Source organism: Chiroxiphia lanceolata, chromosome 1 (genome assembly GCF_009829145.1).
Source record: "Chiroxiphia lanceolata isolate bChiLan1 chromosome 1, bChiLan1.pri, whole genome shotgun sequence".
NCBI classification, from domain to species: domain Eukaryota; kingdom Metazoa; phylum Chordata; class Aves; order Passeriformes; family Pipridae; genus Chiroxiphia; species Chiroxiphia lanceolata.
Genome location: NC_045637.1, coordinates 19491694 through 19510504, shown reverse-complemented (window position 1 = coordinate 19510504; position 18811 = coordinate 19491694). Strand labels below are relative to the sequence as shown.

At 37.1% G+C, this 18811-nt stretch overlaps 1 protein-coding gene across 7 annotated transcripts in view; it reads left to right on the top strand.

The window, feature by feature from the left end:
• Nucleotides 1-18811, top strand: part of OXR1 (oxidation resistance 1) — a 226428-nt gene that overhangs the window by 161746 nt on the left and 45871 nt on the right. For 5 of the 7 annotated variants that reach the window (XM_032705013.1, XM_032705025.1, XM_032705020.1 and 2 more), the window contains 4 exons: nt 1909-1991; nt 8170-8277; nt 9429-9548; nt 15006-15158. In XM_032705013.1, coding sequence (XP_032560904.1) covers nt 1909-1991; nt 8170-8277; nt 9429-9548; nt 15006-15158 — 464 coding nt within the window. The remainder of the gene's footprint in view (nt 1-1908; nt 1992-8169; nt 8278-9428; nt 9549-15005; nt 15159-18811) is intronic. The other 2 variants (XM_032705052.1, XM_032705058.1) reach the window with 1 other exon arrangement.

Below are 18811 nucleotides of genomic sequence, written 5' to 3'. Positions count from 1 at the left end.
AATGGCTGAAAGATGGGTTTACTTTCCCCTCAAAAATAAATAGCTTGCTCTTTCCATGAGAGAGAGGCTTTGTAGTGTGTCATGAGGGAGGTTGAGTTCATGTCTCTACTGCTCTGACCTATTTTCACAGTTGAAATATCTCCTAGTTTTGTTTCCAAGAGGTTAGGTGAAATCAATGTGTTCTTTATGAACAGACAGCTCAAGCACTTGGGCTGTGGGCAGAGGTGTGGATTTCGGTAGCTGGGCCAGATGGGTACTCAGCGCACACGTAGCTTGGCATTCCCTGCCTCCATCTCCTCTTGACTCCAGAGACTTAAATCATGGTAGGTTATGAAACACTTGAAACCTGTATCCATCTAACGAGGGGGAGATAATACTATCACAGAGGGAAGGAATCAAAGTGGGCTCTGATGGGAAGGGTAGGATTTACTGTCTTAAGTATGTGAGGGGATGATGTTAACCCTAACTGCAGATTATAAGCTTCTGGAAATTTTGTGGTAGGAGTTCTTCTGGCATCTGCTTTGCTACAAAGTGCCCTCAACAGGGACCTTCCTTCCTTACCTCTACCCTCTGGTTGCTGTTACTTTCCTGAAGTTTCCAGATTGCTGTGAAGTCTCTGAAGATGGTGAAGGGCCTAGAGGGGAAGCCACACAAGGAGTGGCTGAGGTCAGTGGCCTCAGTCTGGAGGAGACTGAGGGAAGATCTCATAGTGGTCTACAGCTTCCTCATGAGGAGAAGTGGAGGGACAGGCACTGGTCTCTTCTCTGACCAGTGATAGAACCTGAGGGAATGGCCTGAAACTGTATCAAGGGACCTTTAGGTTGGATATTAGGAAAAGGTTCCTCCAGAGGGTATTTGGGGACTGGAGCAGGCTCCCCAGGGAAGTGGTTACTGCACCAAGCCTGCCAGATTTTAGGAAGTATTTGGACAATGCTCTCGGACTCAGTGGGATTCTTGAGGCTGTCCTATGCAAGGCCAGGAGTTGGACTCAACGATCCTTATGGGTCCCTTCCAGCTCGGGATATTTTATGATGATTCTGTGATTCTAAGTCTAAAGTAGCAGGTTCTTCCTTTGTGAAATAATTTTCCATTTTCATTTCTGGCATAAGGAACAGAAGTGGTTATTTGTGTAAGACTTTATTCTACTGTAAGTTACTGGAGAGGGAGAAGATGGTTTATCTCAACCTCTTGAATAGCACTTCTCTGCAAGCTCTTTAGACACTTGGACTAGTAAGAAGAAAAAGGAAACTTAAATTTGGGTTGAGGGGAAAAAAAACAACCTACACTTGGCTATATACAAATGAAGTGTGTGTGTATGTATTTGTAGTATGGGGCTTGTTTATTTCTATCTAATGGGGTTTTATTTATTTAGAATCTTTAGTGTTTATGTATGGGCTGCATGTTTGCTACAGACAGGATAATTATGAAGTTTAACACTAATGCTTTGTCTTATGAAAAAGCTGTAAATACTCTGTACTTATCAAACAGCAACAAAAAATCTCCAGTGATCAGATTGAACACACAGGAACTCTAGATCATCTCCCCTCCAGATGAGAGCAGACTGGGTATGATGTAGAATCAATTAACCACAGTAATTCCGGAGATGTTACTTGCCTGATAGGGTCAATCTGCTATTTAGTCTTTCTTCATAAGTCGCTTCCTGGATAGCAGCAAGTACTTATGCAGTTAGTTGATTTCCAGTTATCAGTTGTTTGTATTGGTTGAATTCTTAAAGCATTGCAGAGGAATGAAGTCCCTATTTTAGCAGCTGGTGTCTGTTAGAATCAGCAGGAGCAAGCTGTGTAACTGGTGAATTAGATGTCTGCCCACAGGGCTATATCAGCAGCCTGTGACAGTACTAAGAGAGGAAAATGAATTTAACGCGCACGTTGCCTCAATTTTTTTCAGATGCTGGCCAGAAGAAGACCCCAGACAAGAAAGATGGGCGACGAATGTCTATTCAAAAGCCTAGAGGGACTCTTGAATATTCTGTAAGTCACTGATTTTTATTGTTAGAATGTTATTTCAAAGCAAGTGCAGACTAAAAAGTTTCCTTACAAAATATAAGCAGAACTGTAATGTTCATTATCTTTAATCTTGGAATTCTGTGTATCTGATAGTTTAGTTTGACAGAAATTAAATCGGGGAATTAGCTGGTAGTACTTGAGGAGTAATGTTGTTTTTTCCCTTTAAATGCCTTTTTTTCCCTTAAAAATCCCAAACTAATCAGTCTGCTGACTAGTTCACTTTTAGGGAACTAGTTGGAAACAATAAATAACAATAGTTACATAATCATGTGCAAGTTCTCTGCTTTCAGCATTATTATAAGCTGTTGCTGTCAGGAGAAATAACAGAGTTAAGTTTGGAAGGGAAGCTATATCTTGATACTGACCTTCTGGTGGTCTCCTAATGATTTCCCTAGATCTATACCTTTTACTGTATAACTCTGTTTCTGCATCAGCATCTGAAAATGGAGCCATGTTCTGTTCTTGAAATGACCCTCAAACTGTGCTGCAGTCAGCTTTTCACATTTGTGGTTACTAAGGGAAACAGAAGTGAGAAGTATCTGTCTTGTGTTATATACGGGAAATATAATTAAGCCTATAAATAATGCTTATAGAATTGATGTTAAAATAGGGAAAGTCTGTCACAGTTATCTTTGAATGCTTTTGAAGCTGGACATGATAAATAAAAATGAGAACTTTTTTATAAAAGGTCTTTACTTGACCTCTTGATGTTGTCTTATTCCAGGAGTAAGAGATGGGGGAGATGGAAGAACTTAACTCTTAATGTTCTATTAAACCAAGCTGCGATACTGCTTAACTACTGAGAAGGCTGTGATAGTCATTTGAAGAGACAGTATGTGTGTATTGGGAGCAAGAAGCACTTCATTAGTGTGGCTTTTATTAGAATTTGAATATAATTCTAGCTTATACTAAAGGCTTCCTTGAAGTTGAAATTCAAAACAGAAATTCCCGCCCGCTGCTTGGGTTCTAGCAGCTGAAGAATGTTAATATAAAGGTGACTGTTTCTATTACATTAACTTCATTATGTCTGAAATAATAGGAAAAAAGGGTTAGTTGTAGGTCTATATTACTGACATTCATACTCAAATCCCTTAACTTGGCTCTTGCCACTATGTGCATGCTTTTACTTTGGTATATAAGATTCCAGGCAAAGTTAAAGCAACAAGCTTCCCTTTTCTTAACCTGGTATGTTTGTGTCAAGTTGTCATGTACTTCTGCAGGTTTCTGTGTTCCAGTAGGTGGGGTTTTAGAGCCCAAAATAGCTTTCTTAGTACATCCTGAAGATGCATCACTTCCTTGTGAGTCAAAAAGATGATTCACAAGAATCAAAGCTTTTTGTCATTAAACTTAGTCCGGCTTCTAAAGGAGCCTGTTGCATATATGGAACATGATGCATTTCAGCTTCACAAATGCTCTATTCTGAGGGCTCTTGCAGTACATTTCACTGATGAAGCTCATTAAGTGCTTCAGTAGCATCAAGTTTTTGGAGCTTTTGGTTGAATGTTGGGCACATATATTTTGATAAAATACACAGATCTAACCTCTAGATACTGAGCTTATGTTCACTATGAGAGACCTGGTAACTATTGTGTTAATTTGCTACTGTTGTTATTTATGACTTTATTCTATGTGGAGGGATGCACTTACTTATGTCTGATTTCTGACTTAATCATACTGCCTCTGACTGTGACAACACACACACGTGTATTTATCTACCTGCCTGTGTTGCTTCTTTGAGAAGTAGTAGAAGGATGAAGGCAAAAACCAGACTCCCCTTCCCCTCCCAGTATTGTTGAAAAGTTAGTGGGCTTTTTTTCCTTTTTTAAAATATAATTTAATGTGTTAGTTTTTCCAGTGGCTACATGGTTTTAGAAAGGAAGGTCTTGTATTCCTGAAGTTTGGAGTGAGATGGTATTTTGCTGATGCAAACTATGGGTTTTTAATGTGAAGTGGACTTCACACGAGATTTTTTTTTTTAAAAAGAAAATAGTTACTATGGGGACATCATCACGACCAGGCTTCGCGAACGAAGATTTAGGAGGCTCTATCAACGATTGTTACGAGCACGCTGGTGGCTTATGAGACCAAAACGAGATAGACATATCCGATTGCAAAAGGCACAGCAGAAAGACTCCTTAGGTGGTGTATTCAGCAAGACACGATTCCTTCTGCATTGTCTTTTCTCCTCAAGAGTGATCCTGTGTGCGTTCTCAAAGGAAACAGCAGCGTTATAGATGGTGTGTCTCCAAACTATGGGGACAAATAAACAATAAAATATATTTTCACTTTAAAGCTAAAACCAAAAAGCAGTTAATGTTTACGATTCTCATCTAAAATTCCCAAAATGTAAAAACTTGAAACTACTGTTCTGTATGTAACACCAGAGAGAATATATCAGCAGATAATGGTACTGATTGAAAACAGATATGGTAGTAATTGAAGGAAGTAAGTCCTAAACTGCCTCTAAAAGATACAGAAAACTGGTTTGTTTTTGCTGATATTGCTTAGACAGTGAACAGATATTTTTTTTTTTAAAGTTCATATAATTTCTCCTTTTCTAAATGTCAGTTGACAGATTAGATGCAAATTGATATTATCTGTTATTTCAGAATTCACAGTTGGTGCTTTCAGCATACAGCTGATGAATGTGAACAGGCTCAAGAACAACAGAGCAAAGAGTTCAGGTGAATTCTTGTTAATAGCTAGAACTTTCTTGAGTCCTTTTTTGGGTTCTGGAAGTAGCATCTTTACATTGCTTAATTGACGTAACTTCATTACCTTAACATTGCATTGGAAGCCTTTTGTGTTACATGTACAAACACAACCAGTGCCTACCTACAGGTGAAGAGCCAACTACAGATAAATGGAGCATAAACAGACAGTACTGGCCACTGATCACCAGTGATTGTAGCATGCTAGTAGTCTTATGACTTCAAGGAAAGACTTATCGCTGATCTTCCTTTTGAGAAGAAAGAAATAATTGTGGTTCTGTTTTCCTGGTGTTGTATACTATATACATTAGTCCTATTAACAATTAGTTGATATAGTCATAATCTGGTATTTTTAAAGGCTTGGATACAACACCAAAGTGGTGTTATCTGCTCCCCTGTGTCTTCACCCTTCTTTCTAGTCTTCCCATCTATTTAATTTTGTTAGTTCATTTTAATACTCTTAAACTATTGTTTTGTTGTTTTCTGTTTACTGGACATCTAGTCTTGAAATAAGAAAATAGTAATTCTTTCTACACTCTGATTCATATATATTTGATGTATAATTTTTAATGGAAGAATAAGTGAATTCCAAGCATTGAGATGCAATGACAGTGAAGTTCATTAAAATATCAGTGGAGAATTAGGTTTTAAATAACTTTGCCAGCTGTTAATTTGAAGGAAATGAAGGCAGTTTGAACCATAGCTAATGGTGACTGAAGCTCTGTCTAATGATACACACATGGCAAACATGGGTATGTAAGTAGGGCTCTGTAAATGGAAAAGGGGTAGTGAGATACACCTCTGCTCAAATAGGGACAATGATTTGAAGAGAACGTTTGATTAGGGATTTTATTGGAAAAGGAAAATGAGAGGTAAGGATTTTAAGTGACTCTTTCTGTATCTAGTAAAATCCATAAAAAACTGATTTTGATGAACTTAGAATTTTAGACTTATTTATATTTATAGGTAAGTGACAACATGAGGTAAAAGTAACAGGAAAATAAGGTCTTTATGTGTTTTACCTCTGTTGATGGCAAGAAGGTTTTGCTATTGAGGAAAGCTACTTATTCAACAAAAGTTATTGTACAAAGCAGAGTGTGTGAATCTATGCAGTGCTGAATGAGCAATCCTTGTTTTCTTTTAACACTTATTAATTAGTGTCTTTCAGTCTTTATACTGAAGCAAGCAAAGCCAGTGCATGATATGTATTGAACCACTTCAGTGCACCAGCTGGCCTCCTCAGGTCCATTTTTGACTGTTTTAGGGTATAAAACTGTTTTCATGTCTAGTGGGTCTCTTCAGCAGTGTACTTTTATTGGAACAAATCTTGCCATTCTGTTAATCATAAAACAATGCAGTCACTGTTCATCATTCCCTTCTCTTAACAAAGTAGATGCAGCATCGTACTTTAATATCCAAATATTTATATGATTCTTAATATTCAGAATAGCATTTAGATGGCTACCTCATAATATATAGAAATTTTGCTTTCTGAGAGAGAAGGAATGATTCTTTGCTCTGTCTTCCAGTATTGAATTGGTGGGGAAAATTGGTTGGAAAAACTGGGGACTGATTGTGGTATGTGGTGGCACTTTTTCAGTTTGTTATTCCATGCTTTTCCAGAGTTTTTCTTTGAGCTTTTGTCTGTTCAGATTCTGTTTATTAAAATAGTAGACAGCCTAAGAATTGGTAAGTAGGCCTTTTAATCTAGGGAGAGACTTCAGGAAGTCTCTATTACATTAACAATGTCTTTTTTTTAAGAAGGTATTAGTTCTGGTCTTTGAAGTCCCATGCAAAGTGGAAATTTGCCTGTGCAAACATGGCAGCCAAATAAGAAAAGGAAGCTTATGTTTACCATTGTGTTTATTTTGAGTAAGGTAAACCCTTTAGTTACCAAGCTGTCTCACCAGATGTTTTTATTTCTGAAGACTGAAAAGAGTGAATGCACTCGTAAAAGGCTTAAGCTTCATGAGTTTTAATTGAATGCTTTTAGTTTGTTTTATATCACGAGATAGAAACAATTGAGATTTTAGACTGTCATTAAGTGATACATAAGCAGTACCTAGAAGCTGACTGTCCTTCAACGTTTATGTGAGAGCAAACTTAGGCAAAACTTTTGAATCTCACTTTACAGTTCGTTTTAGCAAACCTTTTGTATTATGTAGAGCTTCTGATGGAGGTGGTTAGTTTTGTTATTGTCTGTGGAACACATAGTACCTATCTGGTCTAGTTACAGTCTTGTTTTGATTTCTGCTTTAGTACTAGTTAAACATGGCATACAAGATATTCTTGTTTTTTGCATATCTGCGATCGTACATTACTGAATGACTAGGAGGTACTAATACAGTCTTTCGTACTGGAAATACTAGTAGAGAGAGATGTTTGCTGCTTTGTTTAGCTTATTGGCTTCCTATATAAAGAATTGTCATAATAGCTTTTTTTAAGATAAGTTTCTAATTCTAATTGCTTTTTCTTTAGCAAAACTTATCTCTTTTCTTTAGTGAATCTAGGTTGACAAGTGCACCTTTGCAAAATGTTATGGAAGGCAATTCTCAATCTTTACTTATATTTAGCAACACAAATATAGCTTAGATTATATAGCTTCATCTTGTCTTAAATTATAAGATTTGGTTTTTCCTAGTATAGTGTTTATGCAGTAAAGTTCTTAGTTGTATCCTCCCTTGTCATATCTCTATTTTTCTTAAGGCTATGAATTCTTTATTCTGAAATACTCTCTGAATAATTTTTTTTCCTTTTGCTTTCTTCTGGTCTTTCATATTGAATACATTTAGGGAGATGGAGGTGAAAACATGAGCTTGAAAAAATCATTTCCTTACTTGGGGAATCACCTACTCAAGATGCTTATGCTCCATCTACTGTCATACTAGTTGACTTGTTTTGCTTCAGCATTTTTTGCGTTTTCTCAGTGATGGCTTTTACTTGAAAGTCAGTGTCTAACAGAAGCTTATTTCAATAGTGAGAGAGTGTGTTCAGGTTTGTAGAGATTGCTTCAGCTTTCCTGTAGGTGAAGAATGGAGAGGAGGTGAAGAGGGAATGATTCTGTGAACTGAGTCAATTGTGTATTGGGCTGGTGGTACCCAGCAGTGAATTTATAGACTAGAAGTTCTGGTGCAGTAGCTGAACCTACAGCTCAAAGTGTGTGACTGACAATTCTGACCACCTGGAAACATAGTGGAAAGGCACATGTCTTTATATGGGGTCATAATAGGCTAATATTTAGGGGGTAGGTATGTTTTTTGGGATGGCTTTGTTGGTTTGATTTTTGTTTGGTTTTTCTGCGGGGTGGGCAGTCATGAGATACAAACACTTACAAGGTTGTCAAAATATTGGTAAATCTACACATAAAATTTGTGAGCCACTCTTTGAACTAACGGCTTACAGGTTTGTTTGTTTTTTCCCAATTGATACAGGTGGAATCAAGAGATACTTTAAACAGTATTGCCTTGAAATTTGATACAACACCCAATGAACTGGTTCAATTAAATAAGCTTTTCTCCAGAGCAGTCGTTCCTGGACAGGTACTATTACATTATGTATGTTACTTATCCAACAAAGACCTCTTTCCTTATATTTCTCATCTCTCCCAGAGAAAGTGTTAAAGAACTTCTCTTACTGGTTTTCCTATTGACTTTGCAAAAGAGTTTTTCTTTTTCCTCTAACTTGTGGATTCCTTCTACTTATTAAATAACTACCTAAAAAGGGAACAGGTAACAAAGCTACCTGTCTCAAATAAGATCAGAGGACTTTTCAAACTAGATATACTTAATTGTTTAATAACACTTGTGTACAAGCTAAACTGTTGCTTTGCAAATACAGCAGGCTGTTCACCAACTGTAGCTCAGGAGGCATATTCAGGGTACAGCTTAGAAACAATGTTCCATGACTGCATGTTACTGCCTGCAATTCTATTTTAAAAATTTGAATAATGTTTCTATTTCACTCTGAAAACTTGCTGGTTTTACCAGCAGTATATGAATTATCAATCACTTATTATAGGTCGCTATTGCTTTTTTTCCCCCCATTTCTGCCTTCACTTTTCATTTCTCTGTGAAAGCTGGGCCTGGAAACATGATAGGTCAGCTATGGAATTAACCATTTGCCATTTGGTATTAGCCCTCTGTTTGACAAAATCCTGTGTTTATTTCTGATTGCTACAGAACTCTTATCTAGGTAGCTTGAATGCCTACCATGGCTGAAATGAGGTATCAAAGGTGTGACTAACTTCAGGTGATTTTTTTTTTTTTTTTTTTTTAACTTTCAGTGCTAAGAGCTATATTTAATGAACTTGTTTCCCAGTCTGTTTCTTGTTACTCAAATGTAGAGTAATAGAAAGAGAAATAATTGGACAAGTCTTCCTTGGACACTTATTGTTTCTGGCATGCTGTATACTTTTAATGCTCTCTGTATGAACTTTTTCCTCAATTATTATGACTGAAAATCAAAGTTATATCAAGATAGAATTAAAAAACTTGAAAAACTAAAATGAAGAAGTACTTTGTGTGGTGTTGTTTATTCCCTCAGCTCATAATTCTGTTAAAAGTAATGGGAGCAGGAATGGTTTGTGTAGCTTATTTTGAGAAAGCCTAGCAAATATACCTGAACTGGTGGGAAATCTAAAGTAAGTCTGAAAGCATATCTAACTTCTAACTACATTATATCTTCTTTATAGATTTTGTATGTTCCTGACCCAGACTACATTTCTAGTGTGGACAGCTCCCCCTCTCTAAGTCCTATAAGTCCCCTATCACCTACATCTTCCGAAGCAGAGCTTGACAAGGCTACAGTAAATGTAGGTATACCTGTTATACTTGAAATTACTTTACCCTTACAAGATAAATGTTACAGATGCTATGCTTTCTTCTTCAACTGTCCTTTGGTTTTGGGGAGAAAGTACTTGACAACACTTGGAGTTAAAAGTAAAATAGTACCTTTTTAAAAGTAAATACAAGCTTTTAGCCTTGAAATGACAGTTTTCTGTGTGAAAACTGATTTGAGGGCAAGTTGTTTGTAACAAAATACTGTCCTTGCACACGGAAATCTTAATTAGTTTCTGTTGCATTTCTGTATTTGTTACATCTCAAAGCTAGTTAAAGGCTTTTGATAGTTTTTGTCGAAACAATGTATTGACCAGAATACTCAGTTCCTCCTGCTTGCTGTAGAGATGTGGGAGAGAGTTTTCTAGTTTTGTTTAGCGAAACAAAAAAAAGTCCGTTTCAGTGAAGGGCAAATACAAAGTTGATTATAGCTGACTTCTGCTTAGTAGTTCTACCTTTGTAGACTTCCAAAATACTGAAATTGTTTAGCCATCAGAGCTGCCCTGTAATTCAGCTCAAAAGCAGATTTTTGGGTAGGAGCTAGTTTTGTAGGAGCATGTCTTTCCAGTAACACTGGTTTGCTGTCAACAGAATTCCATGGGGAACACTCCAACCAGGAAGATGCAACATTGGAGCCTGAGCTTCTGTGTAATTCATGCAATTACAACCTTAATCAGATGTTTCTTAATACATCACTGCTATTACTTTCCCAGTTATCTTTTTCTCTCAAATAACAAATTTTCTTGATAGCGTATTTTGATAGTACTCAGTCCAGCTGTCAAATGTGTACTCCAAGGTTCTGTGTGCTCAAAGTTTAGGAACATTTAAGAGTTAAAGTATTTATTTATGTGCTTGTGTGACTTGGTTGGTCCAGACAAGTTTAAATATAAATGTTTTACTTTGTTACTGGATAGGTTCTCAAGCTGCATTACAAAGGCTGTGATGAACCTTCTACTGAAAATTACTGTTTGGTTTTGCTGTTGTGCTTTTGTTCTGACCTAGTATGCCCGTTCTCGTATCTGCTACCCTTAGTGCTGAATAATTTCTGTTGTCTTATGGCAGACTGGAGGTGTTGTAGCACAGTTAGTAGACTAGTCTGCAAGAATATGCTTTTGTATCATATATCTTGTGTCTATATCTGTCTCAAAATGACTGTAGGTGCTACGATACACCTGCCTATATAGCATGTGTTGTGTCAAGTTACTAGAGAGAAAATTATTAGCTTTACTACTAGAAATTAGAGCTTTTTCTACAGTTCATCAGATGCTTTGTCAAAAAAACCCTTATTCTTGCTTTTGTCAATTATTTTGTATATGCTTGTTGACAAATAGTAGATAAGGAGGCTTAATAGCATAACTATACCTGTAATTTATTTGACACTTTTTTTATTGGCTATATGCGCATAACAGAGATAAAAGTTAAAAGTGTAGAAGAAACAAAGTAGACAAAAATACTTAAAAATCTCTTCTGCAGAACATTGGTTTTTTTATTGTCCAATGTTAGCAACAATTTGAGTGTTAAGTTTCGTTTAATTGAACTTTATTATTGCAGAACTGTTTTGTGCATCTTGTTATGTGTTGTGGGTCATTGCAAGCAGTTCTTAAATGCTTCAGGGAAAGTCAAATGAGCAATGTGATGATATATAATAAAGTGTTTGTTCTGTTTCTGTGGCTTTTCAAACTGCATGTAAGGAAGGAGGGAATATTTGTCAAAAGAAATCAGAACAGAAATCACTTGCACTTGTCAGTGTGGACATCTGGTTTTGTTTCTCAAAAAGTCTCTCCAGCAACACAAAAGGCACTCAAATTCTGTGTGAGCTGTTGAGGCTGAAGGGTTTTGTTCTTCATCATACCACCTGTCTTTCATGCTTTTCTTTTCTCTTTGCTGATTTCTCTCACTAGGAATGAGAGAAATACTAGAATACATTCTCTAGTGCTCTCTTGATGTCAGTCTTCTTTGACTCTCCTCCAATTTTGACTCCAGATTTGCAGTATAAATTTAATCACATTTTGAAGTAAAGAGAATATGTTCCTCTGCCTGTATAATGTAAATGAGTCTTCTCTCTGTGCTCTGGTTATTGAAATAACTGAGTTCTTGGTAGATAAGATGATTAACAAATATCTGAACATCTGAGTAAAAAAATATGCTATGGTATACTCTGTTCATTTATTTCTGTTTTAATAAACATTGGAGTAGCTTAACCAAGTGGCTAAAGAGAAATCAGCATGTGGCTGATATAATCTGTTAAAGTTGGGGTCTTTTGAGGTTTTGTGGGTTTTTGTGGGTTTTTTTTGGTGTTTGTTTTGTGGGGTTTTTTTGGTGTTTGTTTTGTGGGGTTTTTTTGGTGTTTGTTTTGTGGGGTTTTTTTGGTGTTTGTTTTGTGGGGTTTTTTTGGTGTTTGTTTTGTGGGGTTTTTTTGGTGCTTGTTTTGTGGGGTTTTTTTGGTGCTTGTTTTGTGGGGTTTTTTTGGTGTTTGTTTTGTGGGGTTTTTTTGGTGCTTGTTTTGTGGGGTTTTTTTGGTGCTTGTTTTGTGGGGTTTTTTTGGTGCTTGTTTTGTGGGGTTTTTTTGGTGCTTGTTTTGTGGGGTTTTTTTGGTGTTTGTTTTGTGGGGTTTTTTTGGTGTTTGTTTTACATTGCTACACTTATGCTAAGATATCAGTGTGTATTTCACTAACTTTGTTACTGTGTATGTAAGAACTAGCTCTAGGCTTTTAAGCCTTTCTTATGCTGCTGGGCTTTTGAAGGATCTCTTCATTCAACTATCTGTTCCACATATTTGAGAAGATCCAATATGCTTTGTTACCTATAAAGCTTAAAATCCACTTCAAAATAATATGTAATGATAAGGGCATCATCATTAAATTGGAAAGTCTACCGCCAGTATTATTCCTGCTTCTGTGTCATGTGGCAATAAGATGAGGAATAGCTGACCTTAGTCACTGTGAGCTTGGAGATCAGCTGAGGACTCTCACAGTCACTTCCTAAGTTATATGTGTCATGAAGGTGTCCACATAGGTTTTACTAGAAAAGCTTATGTAGAAGGAGAACTTATCTCCAGGAGGTTTGTTTCTTAATTATACCTTCCTTAGCTTTTTCAGCAAAATTCAGTTCAGTGGTCTACAGGGTGTTTTAGTTTTTTGTTTGCTTTCTTAACAAAAGTTGAAAGATGCAGGTAAAGGCTAAAGTAGTGCCAGAGAATGGACTGAAAACAGTTGTACATAATGTTCCTGGATATGATTAAAGGCATTTAACTGCAGTCTGTACTAGTGAATAGAACTGTACAGGAAAGCAGAAAACCAAAGGGAACATAGAAGTCGACATTTTTTAAAGATAGTAATATTAATAACTAAAAGTAGCAATTGTGTATAAAATGGAAGCCTTTAAACATGGGTGAAACTCTAAAACAGGGTTGCTGTGTCTTGGTGCACAGGTGCAGTCTCCTATATGTGTATCTACATGTTCCTATATGTGTGTCTTTATTTGAGACAATTTTTTTCACTGTCTGTCCTGTCCCTGGTAGGGTTTCATGTTCACTACTTAGTTCGATATACTGGTATGCAGCAAGAGAGATAACTCTTACCTTCCAAGGGAGGTCATGAGAGAATTCCTCTGAAAGTTACATCCAGGTGTGTGAATGATAAAGATGGTTGGAAACAGAGTGAATGTATTAAGGCTTATATCATGCCTGACAAAAGTGATTGCTTTCTGTGATGAGATGGCAGGCTCAGCAGCTGAGGGAAGAGCAGTGCATGTTTCTTACCCTGACTATGGCCAGGCCTATGACACTGTCCCAAAGCAGCCTTGTTACTGGGGAAATGTGAACTGAATAGGTGGAGTAAAAGATGGGCTGGAAAAATTGCCAGGATCTTTGTGTTCAAACTTATTCAATACATGTGTGAGATTGTTTGGTTATTTTTTATGGAATCATAGGATGGCTTGGGTTGGAAGGGACCTTAAAGATCATGTAACTTCAACTCCCCTGCCATGAGCAGGGATACCTTCCACTAGATCAAGTTACACAGAGCCCCATCCAGCCTGGTCTCAAACACTGTTTTCTGTGGTGAATCCTTGAGAGTCTCTGTTGGGGTAATACAGTTCATAATCTGTCTGTCAGGGACCCTGACTGGTGGGACAGGTCACAATGCACTGTCAGCAAGCTTGGTGGTGGGGAGCAAAAATTAGGGAAGTGGTCAATACAGTGGAGGGAGGCACAAGAACTGCTCATCAGGGACATCAAAATTCTGGAGAGATGAAGTAACAGAAACCTCATGAAGTTCAACAATAGCTAAGACCTGCCTACATAGGGAAGAGACCTATGTAACAGTACAGGGTGAGGGTTGGCCACCTACATAGCAGCTTTGCAGAGAAACTAAGGACCGAGGAGAGATTGAGACTAGTGTCATGGTGGAGATGTTGGACAATGTCTACTTGTGATGATGAAGTCTGATCACATGCCAAGTGGCAGGTGAAAGAGGGATATCAACAGGTTGAGGCAAGGATGGCTTGTGAAGCTGCATTTGCAGTATTGTGTCCGCTTCTGGTACCTGCAGTGCAAGACAAAAATTGACATGCTGGAGCTAGTCCAGTGGAGGGCCATTAAGATGATCGGGGAATGGAAACATATGAGGCACAAGGACTGGCTGAGGTGTCGGTTTTTTGTTTGGTTGGTTTTTTAATTTTGTTTTTGGTTTTTTGGGGGGGTTTTGCTGGAGAAGAAAATACTGATGGAAAACTGGATTTCTGTTGTACTACCTAGTAGACAGGTCAGAGTGAGAAGAGTGAAGGTCTTCAGAAGTTCATAAATGATGGACTGCGACAGCTGTAAGTTGCTGCACAAGAAGTCCTGGTTAAATAACAGGAGAACATTTTTCACAATGAGGGTGGCTAAACACTGGAGCAAGCTTCTTGGAAAGGCTGTGGAATCTCCAGCCTTAAAGATTTCAACTCAACTGGAAGAGCCATGAGCAGCATGATCTCATGTAGGTTTAGGCCTGCTTTGGCAACAGGGTTAGACTAACTGACCTTCCAACTTAAAGTAGTGTACAATATTCTGGAAGGACATTTAGTAGGACTTCTGTTGAAGTTGGAAAAGTATCCTTTCTGCTAACTTCTGTTCAAATTTTGCACGTGATAGAATATTGTATGATCTCCTTATGCGTTTTGATCATTATTTTGTTGTTTTTTCCTAGGTTGATTCTGATTATCTTTGCCCAGGTGTATTTTTTTATCAGGGGCTAGTAGAACTGTGCTTCATTAGTTGTAGTCCTTTGGATCAAAGCAGTCTAAGCTGGAGTGGATTTGGAACCCTATTTTTACATTTGTTTTCACGTCAAAGAAAAACAAAAATTACACAACAGAAAATCTCTAAAAGTTAATATTTAAACAGATAAGTTGCTAAGTTCTGTTTTGTTTTTTTTTATGTTTCCTTTTAGGATTCAGATGGAGTCCAACAGAAAGAGTCAGCTACTTCACCAGCACATGCATGTGTTCGTCCTACGAGAGTGGTATCGTCCACCTCTGAAGAGGAGGAAGCGTTTACAGAGAAATTTCTAAAAATCAATTGCAAGTACATCACTAATGGCAAGGTACTGAAACCTTCAAGTGTTACTGTATGGGATATAACAATAAAGCACATTTAAATCATAAACCATACAGTAATCAGCTTATGTGCTATGTATGTCTATATATTTATATTTCTTTTTACTCCCTGTTTTCTTGGGATTCCCTAGGCCACTTGTTTCAAGACATGATGCAAGCAGTCGACATGCGACAAACTTCCCTAATGCCATACTGTTACATAATTCTTTTGAGGGCTTGAGGTTATGTTTTGTTCCTTATGTTAGTATCTCTAGTAATGAATTCTCTTTACTTACAGTGGAAAAGGACATGCCTTATAGTATAAGGAAATATGTAGTTGTGTAGCTTTGCTTTAATTTTTAATTTTAAAGCAGAATAAACCTCTGATTCTGTAAACAAGCAATTCTGTATTGTTCTCCACTGGGTAGAAATCTCGATTTTTTTTATTTTTTTTTTTTTAATTTTTTTTAATTTTTTTTTCTTTGGAAGGAGTAGTTACAATTCTCTCAGTAGTGTCATTACACAAATGTCTCCAAATCAGTGGCACTTAATTCACCTCCATTTGGCTCATAAGTGCACTAGTTTTGTTACAGACTTTTAGGGACTGAGACTGTCAAAAGACTTTAGCTCAGAATATTTTACAAAAAAACCAATCTTTGCTCTCCTACCCCACAGAAAAATTACTATTGGACACTATTATGAAAAATCATGCACTACTTTCTCCTTTGCCTGAAAGTTTGGATATGTATATAGAAATACTGCTGATTCTGTGTTGCTCAGCAATAGATTTTCAGATCAGCTACTGATAAACAGATTAATAAGAATCTCCTAAAACCACTTTTTTTTTGCTGATGAAAAGGGTTGCAGATCTATGTGTGTGTAGGCTTGAAGCCTATTGACAGAAGCTCTGTGTTAGAAGTTGATGAGGCAAGTACTGGAACAGCTTTCTTTGTTGCTTTGTTCTTCTTTGCAGTTAGTTTTCTTCATTCCTGGCATCCTGTCTTTAGCTGATGTTTTTTAGGTTGATCGGCGGCACATCTTTACTCAGCAGTTTTAGGTGCTGTGATGGAGTGGAAATGAGGCTCATGAGCCTTTGTTTAGAAATTGGTTGTGCTGGAAAAATATAATCTAGGGTTAAAATTTACATATATTATTTACATGCTGTATTTTCTCATTAGAATATTACAAAGGATGTTAACAGCGTTTGTCTTTGACTTGTGTATTTCTGGCCTATTTTCTATGAGCTTGAAGTAGAATTCTGTTTCTAAAGAGTTGTATAATATGTCTCAGCATCAGTCCATATGTGGGAGAGAAATGAGTATGAACTTGCTCAGATTTGAGTGCCAGGTTTTGAAAGTTTAGCATGTAATTTAGCCTTTGTCACATGTGGTAGGAATGTCCTCTGGAGTGTTGTCTTATCCTGTCCTTGATAAGTTTTCTGATGATGCAGGATGATAAATTTTCAAAGTTTGCTAGAGAAAACTTAAAAGATTCATCCTCTGCTTCCCACTCTGGAAGTGATTCTGAAACTCCTAGTTAACTGTTTTGTAGGGCTTCAGTTGTGAGTCTGTCATCACTGTGACTGCTGCTCATAAACCTAAATCTAGTGAAAGCCTATCTTTCAATATGTCTAATTATGGAAAGGGGCTTTCATTAAGATGACTGTCATTTCTCACCGTTATTCTGTATGTGTTTGCAGTTGCTTTTAGTTACACCGGTGACTTCCTGGACAACAGAGAGGAATTCTCCAGACAGGCAGTGGCTGGAACGTGGGAATGTTTGCGCTGTTCATTGCACTTGCTCCCTACTAACTGTTAGAGGCAGGATGTTAAGCACAGTTAGAGACAGGGTCATGTGAATATCCGCATTCTGTTCAGACAATAAATCAGTGTAGCTAGTGAGCTGCAGTCACACCTTAACTCACTCTTTACTGCATATGTAGGTGTGCCCTCTTACAGCTGCACTGTTTGCTTCTTCTGTAGAAAAGTGTGCAGCTCTAGGTTTTTTTCATTCTTTGCACTGTTCCTTGGAGGCAGAAAAAGATATCTTAAACAGTCTGTTTGACTGAAACTGAAACTAGTAGAGGAGGTGTGAATTCTTCATTCTTTCTTGTGTTTTTTAGTTTTACTTGAATTGTTTTGAAAAGTAGTAGGTAAAGGAAAATTAGTTATACTAAGGCTTGGAAAAAACCTAAACCACCAACCTGGAAGTTGGAGCACAGAAAGCACAAGTGCATTGTTCACTAAGCGAAAAGGACGCTGACAACATTAAAAACTTCTACAAGAAACAGAGAATAAAATAAAATTATCTTTATGATAAAAGCATCATGAATTACAGATTTTATTCAACCATACATGTTCAAGAATGTAATGGATTTATTTAGAGAACTTTTCTTTGAAAAGTTCTTGTCAGGATTCCTCTCAAACCGTCTTAAAGGTGTTTTGCTTAACTGCCTAATCTTTGCATATGGGGGCACACCAGTGTGATAGTTTGGCTCTAATCTTCCCTTTATAATGATTTTTCAGATTTCTGTCTCAGGTATTGTATAGGATTTAGAGCTACTGTTTTCTTTCCCACATGTAACATATAGGTAGTGAAAGAATAGAATATTTTGATTGGAAGGGACTTACAATGATCATCTAATCCAGCTGCCATCAAGGCTATGACCTTGTCTCTTCTGTATCAGATCTATAGAATATTAATAAAATTCCACTTTCATGTGTGGTCATTAATGAAAGAACTCAGATACAGAAATGCTGCTGCTATTTTTTAATTATGTACTGAATTTACAGCAGTAATATTTGTTTAAAGAGAAACAGTTGTTCTGAGAGGAACTGACTTTTGCAGTCATGTTAAATTTGTTTTCTAGACTACAGTGGATATAACAAAATGTTGACTTCTCTTGACAGTCCTCCTCTTGGGAGGTCCTTTTTGCACCTTGAAAGTCTATTTCCACAGTACGGTGCTGGGAAAGAAATGCCAGTGACAATTTTTTTCAGTATCTTGGAATTAGGTAAATACATTCTGCTGACTTTAAAGAGTTTGGCATATATGTTGGGCTCTAAAAGACGCATATAAAACCTGACTAGGCACTGAACTACTAAAAGGAATCACATCTAGATGCTGGAGCTGCTTCTGAAACTCTTTTCCTTTCTCCGTACTAATGGCAACTTCATTTTTCTCCTGTGAAGGTTGTCAACTGTCACCTGAGAACAAATTTCTGGAGTTGGGAAGGATTGTAGCTATGTTTCATGCTGCCCTGATATGTCTTCTTGAAATGAAACTGAAAACAAACAATCCCCCCCAATGCACAATGTTTGTAATAACTGTGAATGTTTTATCAGTAAGCTGAGTATTTATTAATTTCCTGATAACTTTCAACAGTAAATGAAGTGACTCTTTCCCGATTCTTGCAAAAATCTGTCCAGATTTGTAGTCTTTAGGATTCAAGATCTGTAACTGAAGGATCCCTGTCATTCTACTTAAAGCTAGCTTTCTTCCAGTTCATAGTTTTAGCTCAAGCTCTGCTGTTTTAACAGTTAAATGAATTTCTGTGGCAGGCAAGTGGTGTTGGTGTTGGCATGTGTTTCTAACACTTTTGTTTAAAAAAAGTTCAACATATTGTAAATTACCTTTGTTTTTACAGCTGAATTTTGTAAGA